General features: G+C 45.9%; 1 protein-coding gene across 1 annotated transcript; it reads left to right on the forward strand.

The window, feature by feature from the left end:
* The first annotated feature begins 2,405 nt into the window (after nucleotides 1-2,405).
* On the forward strand, nucleotides 2,406-6,528 carry PTS (6-pyruvoyltetrahydropterin synthase). The gene is made up of 6 exons (XM_074561249.1): nucleotides 2,406-2,572; nucleotides 3,388-3,467; nucleotides 4,121-4,143; nucleotides 5,161-5,217; nucleotides 5,538-5,608; nucleotides 6,118-6,528. The coding sequence occupies exons 1-6, from the start codon at nucleotides 2,499-2,501 to the stop codon at nucleotides 6,257-6,259; spliced, it is 447 nt and encodes a 148-aa protein (XP_074417350.1). The 5' UTR covers nucleotides 2,406-2,498; the 3' UTR covers nucleotides 6,260-6,528.
* The last annotated feature ends 12,560 nt before the right edge of the window (nucleotides 6,529-19,088 follow it).

Genomic DNA, 19,088 nt, shown 5'->3' on the forward strand with positions numbered 1-19,088 from the left:
CTGACCTTTCTTCACCTTCCTTATAGGCCTTGGGAAAAGACAAGAGAGAGAAATAAGGATTGTACACCAGGGCTGCAGCACTGTGTGAAGGCAGATGGAGAGGCTCATGCCAAAGCTGATCTCACAAAGCCACTAGATGGCAAACAACTCCCGTTGCTGGTTCTCCAGCCCTGCCAACCGGCTGCCTCCTCTCCGCAGCCGGCCCCCTGTTGCTACCTTGCCATCTCAGTCAGGGAAATTGCCCTCCTGTAGCCTGTCGTCCACAGGGGGAGGAAACAACCCCCAGCGAGGTCACATCCCCAGAACTGGAAGCTGAATGATTCTAAGGAAGTGCTTAATTACGGCGGGTAGAGTTCTGTCACCGTTGCTGCTCTTTAAACTTCTTTTCTTGTGAGGTGAGAAGGGGAAAGGCAGTGTCTGAGGCTCACATGCAACCCAGTGTTAATTGCAACCAGCCAGAGTACCCAAGGCAGGGCTGTAATCAATAATTCAGAGCAAGAAAGACACTGTGCAGTGCAGAAGTGTTTATAAAGCTGTACTTCAGCAGCATGCAATCCTAGCCCCTGCCTGTGTTGTGTGTGCACAGAAGCTATACTCCACTACCTTAAGATCTGTTTTTTCTCCTGTTCCTGTTGTACAGAACTCAGAGATCCTGCCCTGAGGCTTGGAGTTTTCCCTCTCTGACAAGCTGGCAGATGCACTCTGTTATCCCTGGGGCACCAAGAATTTCCAGGAACATGCTCGATGCAGTTACCTCCATTCAAACCCTTGCAGCACTGAGAAATCCAGGTTCCACCCCCTCTCCCAAAGCTTTCTGGAAATCACCACACCTTACTTGAACTCCATGAATGTTATTACCAGAGTGCACTGCTGCTAATCTGTCAGGTTCATAATCATCCTAGAGGTCAAATTAGTTTGCCAGGTCAGCAAGGGAATCAACAGGCCTGGCAGCCTCTTCCTGTGACTGGTGCAGGGAAGGACTGCTGTGTGCACTTACTTTATGTAAATCATCTCAAATTAGGCACATGACCAGGGAGTGGGGCATTCTCAAAGTTTAACAATAGCTCCTCCGATACCACAGTACTGTGGAGTGAACAGAGCTCAATTATTTTAGGTACCTCAGTCCCTTCAGGTGAGGATTGCTTTGTGAACTACTTCTCTTGGATTGCTGCATAAACACCTAACAAGGGCATTCAGAGCCTGCCAGCTGTCCTTTGCAGACCCACCCCTGTGCACTGATGCATTTATAAACACACTTATTGCAATTGTCATAACATAACAAAACACAAGCACGTCAAACTGTTGGCCCGCAGGCCAAATCATTGCTAATGTTACCTCTACAGGCTAAATGAGAGGATGAAACACTTTGAAAGAGGAAGTCAATGAAAAGACAAAAGGCAGGCTGCACAAATTTCAGGTCTCTGATCTGGTTCTGCAACAAACCCCAGTCCTGCCCTGTAGAAAATTCCTCTGATATTTGAGCTTGTGTTGTTTCACTGATGCACTTTTTTTGGTGCACGCCTCAACTTGTGCTGTTCCCGGGCCTCACATCCACCAGCCCAGCAGCCTAGATAATGCAAATGAGGAACTTTGACGTAGTCCAAGACAGTTTCTATGTATGTTCCCTAAAGCAAAATTTGAACTAAGCTGAAAAGTTAGCTCATCGGTACTCAACACCACGACTTCTCTCTGTACCATCATACCAAGTCCACTTGAATACAGATGAACAACAGCAATTTGAACTGGAAAATGCAATGCATGTTTTTTCAGTCTCACATTCCATCCTTCAGAACTGATCCTTCTCTTCCCTGGAAGCCCATGTAGAAATGTTTTAACAGCTGCTTCTTATCATCACAGTGATTCCCATGATTTTGATTGCTGTTCTCAGAGAGCTTCCAGTTTTCAGCATCACTCAGTGATTTAGCAAAAAGTGAGCTAGCAAACACCTGGTGTAGGAAGGCATTTGCTGCAGCAGATCATACCGATAGTCCATTGGAGCTGTTGTCATACCTCTGCATTTGGTAGGGCTAACACAGTGGTTCTTAACAGCCTTTTTTATTTTCCCTCTGTACCACTGGCTCATAACAAGATCCCAGGATGCGTGCTGGGGACAAGGAGGAGCAGCCGAACTGCGACAATGGACAAAGCAGGCATTTTACAGAATCATAGAATTGGTTTGGCTGGAAGAGACCTTTAAGATCATCGAGTCCAACCGCCACCCTAACGCTGCCGAGCCCACCACTAAACCATGTCCGCCAGCACCACGCCTCCCCGTCTTTCAAACGCTTCCAGGGATGGCGACTCCACCACTTCCCCAGGCAGCCTGTTCCGGTGCAATTCCAACCGCCCGGGCCGGCACCGCGGGGACCGCTCCCCCGCTGCGGCCCCGGCCCCGGCCGCCGGCTCCCGCGGGCGGCGCTGCCGAGCCGCGCTCCGCCGCGGGGCCCGGATGGAGCCGGCCGCGCCAGCGCGCAAGCACCGCCCGCCGCGGCCCGGCCATGGCACCGCCCGCCGCCCGGCTGGCCCGGCTCTCCCGCACCGTCTCCTTCAGCGCCTGCCACCGCCTGCACAGGTGAGCGGCCCGGCCTCGCCGCCCCGGGACGCGGGCACGGCGGCCCTCCGCGGCGGGAAGGCAGAGCTGCGCGGGATTTGTGCGGTGCGGGTCCCCTTTCCGCAGCCGGCCGCGGGGAGGCCCGGGTGCCTGCCTGCTGTCGAGCGCTTCCCGGTTCTCCTTGGTTTGGTCCGTTTTCTGCAGCCTCCAGCGGCCAGTCCTGACTGTAGGCAGCAGTGCTTGACTAGGCTGACCGAGAACCGAAGGTTTGTTTTTAAACAGGACGAATTATGCTTGTGGTTTGTAAGCAACTCACTGTGCCCCTAATCTGTTGCCTTTTTCTCAAAACTTACATATTCCTAAAGAGCACCTTGACCTGAAATACTGCTGAGAGTAGGCACTTGAATTTTTTCAAAGAAAAACTTCAGAGGGGGAAGTAGGCCTTTATGCTTCTTGGAGAAGCCCCGTAAGCTTTGTTAGTTAATAATAAATAATAATATGCACAGTTTGCTCCAGGCACTTCTTCCTAGGAGCCCAAGTAATTTTGCCTTATTCATATGTGAATAGCTGTTAGTGTTTATACAGCAGCGGTATTAGGCAGTTGTTATGAAACCTGCATATATAAATACAAAACCACAGAAAAAAAACCCCAAAGCCGTTGTCAGCATCTTTTCATGGGCCCAATACTTCTCTGGTTCTGTTTGTGCCTTCTGGATAGGAAAGGAGAGTAAATTGGGAGAGTAAATAGTTGGAAGAGCTAGAAAGCAATAACAGTTGAAGTGAAGCCATAAACATCTGTAATGGATCCTGAAATGCCACGTCTGTATTACTCACAGTAAATCACTGAGTGATGAAGAAAACCAGAAGCTGTTTGGAAAATGCAACAATCCAAATGGCCATGGACACAACTATAAAGGTAAGGAGCTGCTTACACATGTAGTCACAGACAGAGGCTGCTCTCAGGTTTGAATGCGGAATAAGCCATGGGAGAGCGGGGCCAGTCATGTATCTCAGCAGTCTGCTACAGCTTTTAGTGGCTGGTTTGGTTTTTTTCTAGGATTGGAAGGAATCCTGGGTTGAAATGACACCTTGCAGTAATTCTAGTTGGCAGCCACTTCATCCCTTTCTTTCCTTCTCTGGTATTCTGTAATGTCAGAGGACTTATAAGCTGACCTCACATCTTATGATCTCGGGGGTCTGGTGATCATGGGCACATAGGGTGTCTGCATTGTCCAGAAGACTTTGCTGATCAAGAGGCTTTGATCTTAAGTTGCAGGGCACAAGCTCTCGTAGGGAGTAGGTACTTGAGAACTCACCTCTGCCTGCAAGGGGCACTTCAGGGATAGTGGTGTGTCTCTGGGCATCAGACCTTGGAGAATGACTTCTTCAACGAGCGCTCCGAGTGATTATTCTTTATGGAGTGGATATCCGTTTTATAAAAACGGTCCCATTTTTAAGTGCTGGGAAGCCTGCACCAGTCCTTGTGGATTAGCGATGAATCCCAATCAGTAGTGTATTTTATTGCTACGTTCATGGTGTCATTGTGACCTGACTTTTTCTTTTTTTCAGTTATAGTCACTGTGCGTGGAGAGGTAAGTTTGATCAACTTCTTTTTTTTCCATTCCTTAGGGTGTCAGGATAGATGGGTCCCTGTTTTCCACAGTACTGAAGTTCTAGCTCAATTGCTAGGTTTCCCAGGGTGTTTGTGGAAACTCTGTACACATAACTAGAGAAGAAGGTTTTCCGTAATCAGTGTTGTATTCACCTTGCCTCTGATGAGGATTTGCAGGTAACTGTATTTAATCCAAGGTTTGTAATCATCCCCTGGGCACATAACTTAGTCTCACTGCAGAATGTATAGGCTCTGGTCAGACCTGTGGGGCACCTTTGGATCACTATTGAGCTAAGGGAGGCTTAGCGCTTCCAGTAATTGATTCTCTCTGCTGTTTTATCGAGGTATTTTGCTGCAAATATAAAAGGAAATTCTGCTTTTGCAGTTGTTTTTCACCCTTCATCCTGTCATTGGTCTGTGTATTCTGCAGAGTGAGTTGTTCAGACTTTGGTTTTGATGTTTTCCGAACAACTTTTTGAAGATTTCCATTTCATAGGAAAGGGGGGTTCTATTCAGATCTGAAACTAAAATTTTGAAGCCTCTTCTTTCTCTACATTCGCCAAATAGGCTGTGAGCTACACCACCTGATTTTGTTCCTGGAGCTGTTCCTTCTCCAGACGGGAGGATGCCCTGAGCTCAGGCTGGTCTCTGTTTTGTCCCTGGTTATTCAGCCCAGCAGTTTATGCCTGTTTTCCTGCTTATGGTCATGCTAGATTGTTGCTTGAAGACTGAGTGTTTCAGTGAGATTTTCGTCCCTGGTGTCAGCTTTTAGGAGAGAGTGGAACCACTGGAGTTGTTTGTATGCTGTACCTAGCCTTTGGGAACATAACAGGAGTAGAGTTGGAACTCAGCGTGTGAAGGTGGAAAGATATTCTTCTTATGGCTCAGATGTTGTGAGCGCACAGATACTCTCAGTCAGATTTGTACAGGCTCACGGCAACCTTGGTAATAAGGATGTGTAGCTAGACTACTAAGCTCACTATTGTTTTCCCTGCAGATTGACCCAGTCTCAGGAATGGTTATAAACCTGACAGACCTGAAAGAATATATGCAGGTAATAGCACTATTTTCCTACACATCTCCTGGGAGAATTGGTTAGAGCTTAGCAATTTGTCTAGTACGAGGGTGGAGACACGGTGAGTTGATGATGGTAGGAAATAAAGAAGAAATTAAGGAATGATTTAAGACTAAAAGGCATTGGCACTGTGATGGGAGGCAGTACCATGTCTCCAGCTAGAAAGTTAACATGTGGGTGTAGGGCTCTTATTCTTTTTTTACATACTGTTGCCTTGCTCCAGTCCCATTTGCATGGTAATTTGAACGCTGACTCCACTGACCAACTGTCCCAAGATTGTCACTGTTTTCTTTCTGCAGGAGGCAATCATGGAACCGCTTGACCACAAAAACCTGGATAAGGATGTGCCATACTTTGCTGAGGTTGTGAGGTGGGTGATGGAGACTCCTCGGGGCATTGACTGCAGGGTCAAAGAACAGTCTTCAAGGCTTAGTGCTACCTCTGAGAGAGCAGCTTTGATACCTTTGTGTGTAACACACCCGTGACACATAGTGGTGCATGTCAGGTGCTGGATGCCTGCCTGCCTTCCAGCCCTGCTGCTATGCAGCCTGCCTTGCTGTGCCGGGCCGATGCAGGTCTGCCGGGGCACCTGCCATCCCACATACACAGGAAGGCACCACTTGCTCACACGCGAGGAGCCCTTTGTGGACTGCCACTTGTCACGCGAGCAGCTTGGGGAGACAGATAGGACCTCTTAATTAGACCTCGTTTAATCCATGTTTGATGGCAACAGTTCAAGCCCCGCTTACATTCAGGGTCATCATGTGAAAGCTGCCCGCATGGCTCCCTGTGGCCTTTAGCATCCCCCCTCGCCTGCTCTGGGTACAGTCTCAAATATCATTACTGTCAGTTCTGAATCTGCTCATGTTTCACTCTTAGCACCACCGAGAACGTTGCAGTATTCATCTGGGAAAACCTCAAGAAGCTCCTGCCTGTGGGAACTCTTTATAAAGTCAAAGTGTATGAAACAGACCAGAACATTGTCGTTTACAAAGGAGAAGAAACAATCTCTGAGAAGTGAAATGGGCTTCAGCCCAACTGGTCAGAAACTCTGCTGCATAATCAGATCAGTGGATTACTTCAACCCTGCTCGCTGTATTTCCTACATCTGGCTATTGGTTATTATTACATAAGGACAAGAATTCTTGCAGCAATCTAGCAGTTTGGGTTCTCAGAATTTGTTGATTTGTTTGCTTTTTCTCAAGACATTCCAGCTTTGCCAACCCTAACTGCCAAGCTGATGTGAAATTTACAGTTCTGCCATGTTAAATAAAGCAGCTTTCTAAAGAGGAGGCAGCCTGGCAAAGTGTATATCCTGTCCAGTCACAAAAGGCTTTGATTTTTCTCTAATTAGACATTGGATTCATTTATGATTTTTAATAGCTTGGGCTTTGGTGTTGTTTTGCTTCTTGATCAAATAGAGAAACATTCTGGAGAATGAGGACTACACAATTCGCTTTTTTCATTTTTCTTCTTTTTTTTTCTTATTCCTGTGCTACAGGCTCATTTCTTTTTGCGGCTAGCTGGTATTTCTCCGTGTAAGGAAATGGTATACTAAGCAATATCTCTTGCTACAGGAGACTTTCCATTCTGCATCTGATTGTGGACAGCTGAAATAGGGGAGAACCTGTGGTACCTTGAGTCCATATCCACTTGAAGCCCCCTGAAAGCTTGTTGGCACAAGTAGCCAGATCAAGTGTGGTTTTCTTAGGGAAGTTTCGAGTTCCATAGGAACAGGATCAAACTCTGTCCTTTCATCTTTCTGGAGAAAGCAGTCTGCTCAGGTTTGTGCTGTGATGATCATCAGTTACTTGGTATTTTCATCATCAGAATGCCACATTGGGAAGGCCTTGTAGAGAAAAGAAGCACTTGGTATGCATCAGTCATCAGGGCTGCAGGTTTCTGCTGTCACTTGCAGATTAGGAGATGCAACAGTATTTGGCATAGGTTGTTACAAAAGGATGAGGCTGTGTGATGAGTTTAAATGAACACTAACCAGGTTATTCTGAAGATTCCTGAAATTGTAGGCATACTGTGAAAGCTAAGTGCTGGAAGGGGAGTGCATGTAAAACCAGTTAGGGAACAGTTGCTGTATAATGCCTGTGGTTAAGAGCCATAAGATCAAGTGATAGTACTGTGCATGATTATCACATGAGCAATGTCCTGAAGAGTAAGTAGGTATGCCCATGAAGAATAACTTAATGCATATCATTAAAAAGTGATATCCAGGGTAATAATTCCCTTGCTTTACAAGGAAGTTATGCCTGTGAATAATGGTAGCAAACAGCATCATTCAGAAAGGTTTAATGAAGCTTGCCTAATAGTTAACCTTGGCCACAGTCTACTACAGGCTGAGGGTGAAGTATCCTTCTGTAGCTACCAGTTCTGCTAGAAAGTAGTTTTTACTCTTCCAAAAAATACTTTGACTCTTTCTTTTAAATCGTGACTGTTTTATATGAGGACAATTCTGTGCTGTCTCCTGCATTGATCCATCTTTTTTCAAACTTTCTGGATGAGCTTCTAAAAGCGAATGGTAAGAAAAGGATGGAGATGAGGGATATTCCGACCTTCCCTCTGGCAGAGGCAAAACCTCTGCCATGGGATCTCCAGCACTGGGGTTTTGTTTCCCTCTTAGAGATAGTGCTTTGGTGAATAATTGGCTGAAGGTTCATTCCAGTGTCACACAAGTAGAGAGTGCTCCATGCATCAGATAAAGGGGATGCACTGTTGCCCCTTCTCCCTCCTTTTGTCCCCCAGATGTGGAACCAGTCAGCTTTTTTCAGTGTGGGCTCTGGCCAGGGCGGTTTTGAAGCTCTTCTGAAGGCTCCTGCTGTTCTGTAGTTCACTAGTGTGATATGTCATTCCGATTTGCTAAAATGGTGTAAATCATACTGGGTGGTAGCTGATGATGATGATGATTCACAAAGCATTTGGTGTCTTCAGTGAGTCATGGAGACTAAAATAGATCATGTGGTGTCTTTATCAGAAGGGTAATTATCTCTTGACTTTGTTGACACAAAAACATGCAAACAAATGGTTACATCTATATAGCACAGCCCTTTGCTATTGTTGGCATGAAGTCAGGTGCTAGGCTAGAAAAAAATAGCCCACATTCCTGATCTTTTAGTGCAGTGCAACATATCCCAGACAAAGTCCCGCAGTAGCTTGGGCATTTATATTCCTGTGTTGCATGTTGGAGATGTATCCATATCCTTTATTTTGATCTCTCCGGTTTAAATGGCAGCAGATCTGAGGAGATGGAAATAAATTGGTTGACTGGGTAGTCGCTTGGGTGAAGGAGGTTGTCAGTATCAGAGCTGGAATTGTAATTGCCTACATCCCAAGAAATTATAGTGTATTCTGTCCCTTCTCCTGCTTAGTGGTGTCTTGATCTTCATAGGTACACATGAACTCCATGCAGAGAAGTCTCTGTTGGAATCAGCCTCCAAATTCACAAGTTAGGGAGGAAGGAATTTATTAACATAATTATACATTAAGCATCTCTGTGCTGTAACTTAGTTACTGAGTGATGAAATTGTTTGAAGGATAACTGTTCAGGGTCCAAGACAGCAATTAAAAGGACAAAGCTGGTCCCAAGGAGAGCTAGTGTAGGAGCAAGACTTCCAGCTTTAGTGCACATAAATGTAAATAGCAGTATAATGATGCCAAGACCAGAAAAGTGTCATGTTGTGTTGTGTTTAGTAGGGAGTGAGGGGGAGGACCCAGTTCTGCCTACCTGTCACATGTAAAAATAAATCATCAGGTTATATAGAAAAGGAGGAGTGCCAGGGCAGGGACTGCGTGAATGGGGAGCCTGTGCAAGAAGCTGACCATGTCAGTTCTTTGCACTGCGTTTATGTTTGTGTTGTGCTTCAGCTAACACGACCATTTAGTTCTGCCAGCTAGAAGCAAAGCAAAGTTTGAGGCTGCTCAGTTTCAAAGGAAAGCTGCTTAGCAGCAGCTCTTCTTTTTTATTAATTGTTTCTAGGGAGCATTTTCCCATTCTGCCTCAGTGCAAGGAGAAAAAGTCATCTTCTCCTTTCTGCGCTTGAAACACAGCGACCACAGGAGGACTGTGGGTTCAGCCCCAGCTTTTGCGGTGTGGGGAGTGGGAATTGATCATTTTCCCATGATGTCTGAAATGATGAAACGGCGCAGAGCAAAAGGGACTCCATTACAAAAAGATCAGCAAAGCGAAAAACAGCAGCTAGGACTAAGCCAAGTTCTGCCACTCAGTCTTACACGCCACTCCCTAGGCTGTTATTTATAGTTCATTGTAGCCCCAACAATGATAGAATTCATAAATAATCCAAGCATCGCTTGTGATGTGGGACTATGTGTGGAGCCCCCCTCAGGAGCCGTTCCTCCAAGCAGACAATCGTCAGTATCTTATGATTACCAAATTGAAGTTTGCCCCTGTAACATGGCCCATCCCTGTCTCTGCCCCAGAGCTCCCAGCCGAGAGCTGGAGGACTGACTTGCTGGCTAACATTTTCCTAGCTGCTCACTGCACGTTCCTCGTTTCCCAGGGGCCCTGCCTGGGGTGGGTGTCTGCAGAGACACAGGCCCAAGATGGGAGGAAGCCCCGGGGCCCTCAAAGAACAATTCCCTCCTCCTGCAGGCAGTCATTGTTTAGGCTGTCCAGTAACGTGTCAAACTGTACTTTTAGAGCTCATTAGGATGTTTGCTCCATCCCTGGCTCTAATTACCAGCAGTAATTAGTGATTGGGAGGCCAATTGAAAGTAGAGCATAAGGCCACAGGGAGAGTGGTGCTAGTGAAAAGAACAAGTGGGGCAAGAACAAGTTAAAGGGCATTTTGTGGTGCTCACCCTGCAATGAGCATTATTTGTCCTGTGTACTCAGTGACGCCAGGGCCTTGGGGAAAGAGGGTATGGTCATACCACATACGTACAAGGGGAGCTGTTTTATGGCAAAGACGTGGTTTGGGCCATTTTAGATGTTTGCGTGCTTTGCCCACTCCAATGTTCTTTTTATTGGTGTGGGTGTCCGTAAGTACAATAGGGTCATTAGGAAAGCAGGCTTTTACTGTACCAGGAGTAGGACTCGTTTATTCAGACACTGATGAAGCACTGGTTTGGAAAACTTGACTGCTGGTCTAAAAGTTATGTAGAAATGTCTGTGGACGTGGCAAAGGACTAAACAATGCTGTCCCAAGACAAGGGACCTCTGAGCCAAACGGTCCTGCTTCAGATTTGTAGGTATCATCTGACTCTCCCTTGCTATTCCTATCCCTCCCCAATGGGCTGCTGAAAGATTAAACATTGCCATATTTCCACCAGAGAGGGGTGCAGCCAACAAGAGACACAGGGCTAAAAACTACATCTTGTTCTGCACAGTGAGATTTTGGAGTGATGTAAATTAAGAAAATAATGCTTAATAATGATTGTTGTGTTACTCCCAGAATGAGTGATACACTTTGTCCTGCTCTATCTACGGTAAGATATATTTATTAGAACTGAAATCTGTAGTCCAAGAAGTTGGGGTGGTTCTGCTGATATTTTTGAGACAGTGTGCATCATCTGGGATAGCACAACAGCTATTAAAAGATCAGGAACTACAGGAAGTCAGTGGAAGGGTGGGAAAATTTTTAATGGAGATTTATCAACTTGCTGTAATCACTCTGTTAATTATTAGTCAATGTTTTAAAGCTAAATACTTCTAGTAACAGATTTCTACTCATGGTTAGCTCAAGATTTCATAGATGTGTCCTGAAGGACGGCTTCAGGGCTCATCTGATAGACCCTCAGAGCCACTTTTTCTCTGTAGACAGTGAAGTCCCTGTCAGATGCCATGTCATTGACTTCATACCACCCTCCCCCTGGCAGGCCCTCTCAGAGGTTGTTCCAAACGTGCAGAGCAAGGTTCTATGCTGTGCTGGAGAAGGAACTGAGTGATTTACAAGACCAAAGGAAAGAAGTGTGTTTGTCTTAGGCTATTTCAGGTCGTGGATCAGACTGTCAGTCCCTGTTTGCCACCAGCTATGGAGTCTTTCAAACAATGACCCAACATTTACCCAGTGTGAGACCCAGAGACTGTCACAGGAACAAAGGTTGAACTAAGTCACAAGATTTTGGGTCCTGGGTGAGTTGTAGCTAGCAGAAGGGAGTCCAGGACTGAGAGACCACAGAACCCCTGGATCCAGCGGACCTGGCTGACTGGCAACGGTGAGCCTTGACCTCCTGCACCACAGCAGTGCACTTTAATGCTGGCTGCTCTTATGGGCGGCTCTCTGGCAAGTGCTGGAAGTGGGTGGGGGACACAAACTGTCTCATTTGCATGGACCTTCCTCATGTCAGCCTATCTGGCCATGCATGAAAGCATCGTGGCTTTCTCAGAAGTGAAGACAGGCTGAAGAGCTAGAGAGAGAGCTGCCAAGGGGGCATTTTCTAGGAGAAAGGGTTGTCTTCTATGTGATGACTCATTTGTCCTCTGCATGCATCCACACAGCTGTAGGACCTCGTTGCTCTCTGCCATATGTTTCTGATGCAGAGCTCACAAGTTCAGCAAAATACTTTACATCCTGACCCAGATTCTGTGGTGGAGTGGCTCCGTGGTTGCCTTTGGGGCAAAAAAGGCAGACCTGGGCAGCTGTCCTGGTGGCAGGGCCAGATAATATGGCATGTTTTTGTCTCTTGGGACAGTTAGCTCTGAGTCGAAGGAGGGTCTTGCTTTGCTTGCACTTCAGGGTGCTAGTTCTTTTTTTTAATGTTATTGACAGCTACTATGTTTGGCTTTTTTTTTTTTATTATCTCCAGCAGTTTCTCGTGTTTTAGTCTCAGTAATGTCTTTTACCCACTGATGTGAGCTTTTGGGTGTTGCAGGCCTCACCCGTTATTTCCCTTCGTGCTAAAGCAAGGGAGTTTCCATATTTGGGGTTCATATTCCCAGTTACGATGCAGTACTCTTTGCACTCCTTTTCCTGGTTATGTTTATGAAATAAGTTTTACCAGGGAAATTAGACAGGGATGTAAAAGGAAATGCTAGTATTTTCTGCTGAATAGTGTAAAAGTTAATGAGAATGCTGCTGCTGCAGCTTGTCAATGGGACAAAGCCTGCAGGAGTTCACCTCTCTGGAGATGAACTGCACTGCTCTGAATGCCCTGCACTGATGCATAGTATTGTAAATGGGAGTTCCCACAAGGATATTTAAAGGAATTTCATACGTATTATCCAGGGCAAAGAGCTGTAATCTTATAAGACAGATGTATCAGCAGTGAGATTAAAATTGAACAGTAGTTTACAGCACTAATTAGAATTTTATTGTGTGTTGTGTACTGCAGTAGCAGAAGGTACAACATATTCAGATCTCTGCTAATTTCCCTGTCTGCGAAACAGATGCCAATTTTAATAGCTGGACCCTAAAAATTTATTTCTACTAAATTCTGTAGAAACATTCCCTTAGGACATCACTCCAGGCACTAGGTGGTTAAAATTTTATATCTGAAATTGTCCTTGGGACTTCTGACTTTACAAACCAATCACTGTACAACCCACCAGGAAACAGGAAAATCAGTGGAGATTAGTATGAAAGAAGTGAAAGTTTACACTTGCACTGAGAAGCCTAACAGTATGAGAGGGAGGAATATCTTTTCTTTGATGCGAACCATGGCTTTTTGAGATAGATTAGATTTGAACAAGCAACAGAGTTGAGTAAGGTGCTCCCACTTTAAAGCAAAACCAACCTTAGCAGGTGGGGGAGAAGGGGACTGATCTCTGGAGTCAACAGTTACAGACCACTGTTGAATCACCTCGTGTTGGGTCCAAGGATAGGTGTCAGCAAATTTGCCACTGCATACTTCTCCCTCCTTGGTATAAAGCTGAGCACAGCTATTGCAAATTGTGCCTGTCTTGGTTTGCACCCATGCCTCTGAGTTGCCAAACTGGTGAGTGCCAACCAACTCAGGCTGATGGGTGGCGTCAGCTCTGAACAGCTGCAGAAACCAAAACGGTCTAGAGAAGGTGGGTGGGGTGAAGGCAGGACTACCTGATACCATGCCCACCTTTTGGGAGAGGCTGAGGGGGCAGACCAGGGTACCCGCTGCCTCCGCATCGGGCTGAGTACGGGCAGCCAGTCCCTGTCCCGGTAGCTGCCTGCAAAGGGCTGAGAAAATGGGACAGTGCTGAAGAATGGATCAGATGCCCAAACCAGGTGGAGAAATTAGGTAATGCAGTGGTTGTATTTAGTATTTCCAAATAAACTGCACCTCTCAGTTTATTATTTTCCTTCCTGGCTGAGAGGGTGCAGAGGTTCAGGAGGAAAGAGCAAGCGTCTGTGTGTATGTGTATCCGTGTCTGTGTGTGATGCTGGGACCAGAGTCTATTGGGGCAGCCTGACCCTGAGCACTGGAGCTGCATCTCGGGTGTCCTGAGTTGGCTTTACACCAATACCCAATGGGAAACAGAGCCTGTTCCAGTGTCTGAAGAACCTAATGACTCTTGATAAGCATGAAAGATAACACAGCTTTGAGTCCTTTCTCCTTCCTCCCTTTGAATTGTATGTGGGCAAATACTCTTTGGAGGAGGAGGACTCTGAATGAAAACCCTGCGGGCTTGTTTATATGCTGAGTTGGTTGCTGTCATCCCTGCTGGGTACATACACTTAACTGGGCCCAGAGAGTTTGCACACGGTGATAAAGCAGGAGCTTTTGTTTTAAAGCTTGCTGTCATTCCCATAAACGTTTAAGGGCAGATAATCCCTTGGCTTGGAGCAGAGGCCCTGGAAAGGCTCTGGCAGGACCACCACTGTCCTTCCTTTGCCCTCATTGCTGTCTGCTATGGTCAAGGGCTGCCCAGCTAAAGCACAGTCCAGAGCAGGGCATACAGGCACGTTGCACCCGCTCACCCTTTGGCCCTGGAGGGCGCGTCTGATGCTGTCAGAGGAGGATAATGGAACATCTGTTGAAAAATCTGTGTAACAAAAGCAGATCTGTGAAGCAAGACAGGCTTATTTGCATCGTTTATGACAAATAAGAGCCAGGTATTTTCACAACTGTCCAGTTTTAGCTATTAATTTTTCAGACAATTGTGTAGGAAGAAAAAAATCCCCCTTGAACCACACCTGATGTCTGAATGCCTGAGAAATACAGATGGTCAGGGACAATTTCATCCTGTTGTGCCCAGGTCCTCTGTTAGTTCTCAGGAATATGAAGGCTCCTCTACTGTCAGGCTCTCAATGCTCTGGAGTGAACCTTTCATCACTTGGTAGTTAGAACTCATTCAGCAGAAATAAGGGCTAATTGTAGGCACATCACAAACTCTGGGCTAGTAAGGCCAGGTTAAAGCTAGCTCTCTCATCCACAAACATTAAAATACTGTTACAATCTGGAGCTCAGTCTTCTGAAGGGTAAACAGCAAGAGGATTAGTGGGGCAGGGAGATGCCTTTCTGACCCTGCCCTTCACCCTGTACAGGATTGCAGTGTACAAGCCTCACCTTTATTCGTGTCTTTATGTGCTCATCTGTGGGGTCAAAGCCAGATATTTCACACTATTTAGAATCATTTCAACCCCTTTGCCACATCACAATGAAGCCAGGAAATAATGTTAGGTGCAAGAGCCAAGTTTCATTCCTTAATTTATTTAGATTAGTTTAAGAAAAAAATTACTTTCCAGAAGTTTGAAAATTCCCAAGTAAACACTATGCATATAAAAATACAAACAATAATAATAAAATCAAGACATTCAGTGGCCCACACAATCTTGCCCTACAGCACGATCAGCTGTTGATTAAAAAATGAGAATAAAAAATACCCACCCCGCCATTCTAGAAAGCCAGAAGAAAACCAGAGAAAGTTTATAAGACATCCACCGAAATAACAAAATTTAGGGGATGCTGGACCTAATAACAATATGGAGCACAAATTCCCAAGTCCTGGGCCTTTATGGAGGATACCCTGCCAGTAGGATCTCCAGCTTGTCCTGGCGAGGGGGTCTCCTTGCACCTAAGTGGGTGCACTTATTTGGTCTGTGCTTGCACTGGAGGTTTTAAACTGGCTGAGGCGTGTGAATCCTAAACCCATAATTTCTCCTCCCGGTCTCAGTTCTGCTTCCAACAGTTTTGGTGAATATACTGTGGGGGACTGTGCCAGGCTGTCACTGAGGCACATATGCGCACACACAGACACACACAAACGCATGCTGTGAGTGCAGGTCTCAACCTGCACAGCCAAAAGCAGACCTCTCCTTGAGCTTCTCAGCAGACCCTGGTACCCTGGTGAGAGGAGGGCTTTTTCCCTCTCAGCATTTTCATGCCTTTTTTGCGCTTCATAGAACCCCAGGCGATGAGGAAGGAATTAATTCACGCAGCATTCCTTTGTTAGATGGGGTCTGCTCTTCACCGTGTTATGCTTTTCTAGCTGAAAAGCTAGAACAGAGTGATCTCTGACTTGCTTTGAAACATTTCATGTTGCTGAGATTGCTGGCCCTGGGCGAGGGGAGTAAGGGGAGGATCAGCTCTGTGATCAAATAGACCTTTATAATTTAATGTAGAAGTGCAATTAGCATCCTAATACACAGAAGAAGTGAACAGTTTTCCTGAGTAGATCAGCTGCCTGCCCTTCTATGCATTCTGAAGGGAAGGAGGAGAGGTGCAGCACAGCTGGGTCATCTTCTCTTCCTGACTTCTAGGAGAGCAGTTTACTTGTGACAAGGAGCAGCGGCAACTGAATGACAGCAATGAAGAAGGAGCTGCTCTGAACCACGGAGACGGAGTTGGGGGTGGTGGTTGGTGGTGCTGTGGTTGTTTCTAATTCTGAAATGGAAGGAAACCTCCAGGGTTTATTAGAAGTCCAGAGGACCAGCTGAGCTACAGACCTACTCCAAGAGGCTGCATTTAACTCTGATTTCTCAGAAATGAGGGGTCAAACCCATGGTAGGGGAATGGGATGTCTGAATACATCCACTGACATCAGTGGAGCATCATCAGCATAGGCTCAAGGCACCTCAGTGGTAGAGGATTCTCTGGAGTACCAGAAACATTATCTGTGATGGCAAAGCCACAATTTCCACTTTGTATTTGCATGACAGACTGAATAGGGGGATGAAGCCTGTGCAAGTACCTGCAGAAATAAATAAGCCTGTCCTCTCGTTTGTAGCTGTTTATTGTTCCTTAAAGCAAAAAGGAAGCTTGAAAAGGTTTTAAGTTCAATGTTATAACCTGAAAAACCTCTAGCTCGCTCTAGCACTCTAGTGTCTTCGCCTCGTCTCCTGCCTGTTGGAGAGATGAGGTATTCTTCAGCTTTAGGTACACCGAGTCCATCTTTCCCCTCCCCCAAAACACCAGAGCACAAATGAAGCCCTTGCTTGATGTCTGTTTTCACCCTGCTGTTTGAACTGCCCAACTGAAGCTTATTTACCTTTGTTCAGAGTCACAGTCTTGAACTCGGTGGAGTTATCAGTGAAGACAATATACACCCTGTGGAAGGAGGGAAGGGAAAGGATACAAAGGGGGCATTAAGAGCAGATAGAGACAGAAACTATGAAGTCAGCCTGAGCTCACTTATATTGCCCTTCAGCCATATTGCACTTTATTTATTTTTTTTCTGGTAACATCTGAAACACTGCTTCTTAGTTACACTTTGGCTGCTTTTCTGCCCTTCTCTGGACGGGATAGAAATGCCTTGTAACAGGCTGGCCATATATTGTGACCATCTGCTCCTCATAATTAGAATCACTATTGTCATGATCTATTGCATTCTTCATTCCCGCAGATAAGGCCAATCAGGCTAATGGCTATGGTTGCCTTTGACAAATATTTCCCACTGATGCAACTCCATTACTGTTAGTGGAAACAAGAGGGGTGACCAATCCATTCGTTTCCATGGAACTAATCTACATCGCTACTAATGTGAGCAAGTCTTTAAACTACGAGACCATCCCTGGGGTGACCTCTAGATATAGCTTTGCAGAAATGTTTCCATGGTATTTTCAAGAGAAAATCCGGAGAAGGCTCAAGAGGTTTATTTCAACACCTGCTTTAGAGGTGGGCTCTTGGTTCTGGGTACTGCCTAGAGCTTACACAGGCAAATACTGTCCCAGCTGAACACTTAAAGTTGTAGTATAGTCTTACCTTATTTCCGTGGAAGATACGTTACTGTTTGGAGATGTCCAGTTTGTTGCCTTCTGAGTGGCATTTAATATTGCTGTGTCAATAGCATTGCAGTTGTCCTTGTATTCCACCTTCCATTCTCCAATGGAGTCATTTTGTGGGGATAAGGCTTGCAGTAAATATTTGGACGCAGTCTTGCTGTCAGTGTGGTTTCTGTTGTCCCTTATTGTAACTGGAAACAGAGCAAGTTAGACAAAATAAGTTGCCTGTTCCTTAAGACAGCCCTCTCCAGACTCCATGCCTTCAGAGTTTTTCAGCCGAGGAAGTATTTGCTCGCAGTGCTCTCTCTGTGACACAAGTGCACTGGAAGCCTGCAAAGAGAAGGTGATGTACTATAGTCCTCCCCCAACCACAGGAAGAAGAACCCCCTTATCGGCCCCCTCCTTAGTTAGGGGATAGACTAGGAGGAACTCCTCAGTCAGCAGATTCAGCCCCTGCTATGGTGGGTACCATATCTGTAAGCCAAACCAGAGGTCCTTGTGAGTTAATCTCTTCTGGATTCCGTGCAGATGGCAGAGGTGGAGAAGCTAAAGGGGACAAGCTTTTGGGCAGTCAGTTCCTCCCATCTTCCCTTAGCTGAGTGTGCCAGACCCCACCCTTTCTTCACCACATCTCTGCTCCGGGTTGCTGTTTCACAGCTGTGACTAGTCTGCACAGTGTTGCTGCATATCATACTTCTGTTGCAAGCAGAAGTTGGACAATAAGCAAATGAAGCAAGAGGATCTGCTTGCCAGGAGCAAGCGACTCCCTGGCTGTGTCTCCCAGCCAGCCCAGGTTGCTGTGTGTGCTGTACTGCCATGGCCCTCTTGGCCCTTAGCACCCTTCAGGTCAGGACTATTTCAAATAAAAGCTGCCAAGACTGTCAGAAGCTACAGGCTGATGCGAGTGCGACAAACTTGAATTATGTGCTCAAACAATGAAATAACAGCAGTGAACAAAACACCCCTCTATTAAAAAAACACCCAACTTCAGTGGATGCACCTTGGGTGAGATCTGAAGGAATCTGTGCCAATTTTACACCAGCAGACTACATCCTCCATTGCAGGGAGGGATCAGGATGTCTCTCCTCCACTATTTTCTCAGCATTTAGGTTTTGTTGAACCTCAGGGCAAAGGGAGATTAGTTGTCAGGTCTGGGAAGCAGGGTCAGGCTGCCATTTACTCTGTGGCTACGTCCTTCGCAGTATTAAAAGCCATTGTCTATGATTGATGCTGAGGATCTGTCACCAAAGTAACCTTGTCTTTACAGCCATTACTACTGAGAAGGGCAAATTCTCAGGAAGAAGGAAAGGGAACAAAACCGCAAAACAACTTTCCCCCAAATTCTGTTTTCAAGAGCATTCAAGTCCTTCTATGCAAGTTTAGGCAAAAAGATTAGGGGAGAAAAAAGCCCCTAAGGAAAAGAGAAATTGGGACCAACCCTGTAGACATGAACATGAAATAGGAACAAAGAAGTAACAAGTAGTGCCATTTAACTATCTCCTGCTTGAAATAAAAATAATAATAATAAAAAAAAAGTGTTAGACCTCACACATTTTAAACACAGCTGAGAACAAAACAAGACTTGAGGAGCCAGCTGGGTTAGGAGCAGAGGAGACATATGCCTGTGCAGTGTGAAAACTGAGATCTAGACAGAGATGGCTTACCTAGGTACGTTGTGTTTGCCTTGTATGCCTCAGGAGTTATGATCACAGTGAAATTGCTTGCAGATGCATTGTGGAGCAA

The sequence above is a fragment of the Larus michahellis genome, chromosome 17 (assembly GCF_964199755.1).
Source record: "Larus michahellis chromosome 17, bLarMic1.1, whole genome shotgun sequence".
Taxonomy (NCBI): domain Eukaryota; kingdom Metazoa; phylum Chordata; class Aves; order Charadriiformes; family Laridae; genus Larus; species Larus michahellis.

Coding starts and splice junctions, on each gene's coding strand:
- PTS (XM_074561249.1), top strand. CDS start 2,499: ATGGCACCGCCCGCCGCCCGGCTGGCCCGGCTCTCCCGCACCGTCTCC. Junction 4,144..5,160: donor TAGTCACTGTGCGTGGAGAG/GTAAGTTTGATC, acceptor TTTTCCCTGCAG/ATTGACCCAGTCTCAGGAAT. Junction 5,218..5,537: donor ACCTGAAAGAATATATGCAG/GTAATAGCACTA, acceptor TTCTTTCTGCAG/GAGGCAATCATGGAACCGCT.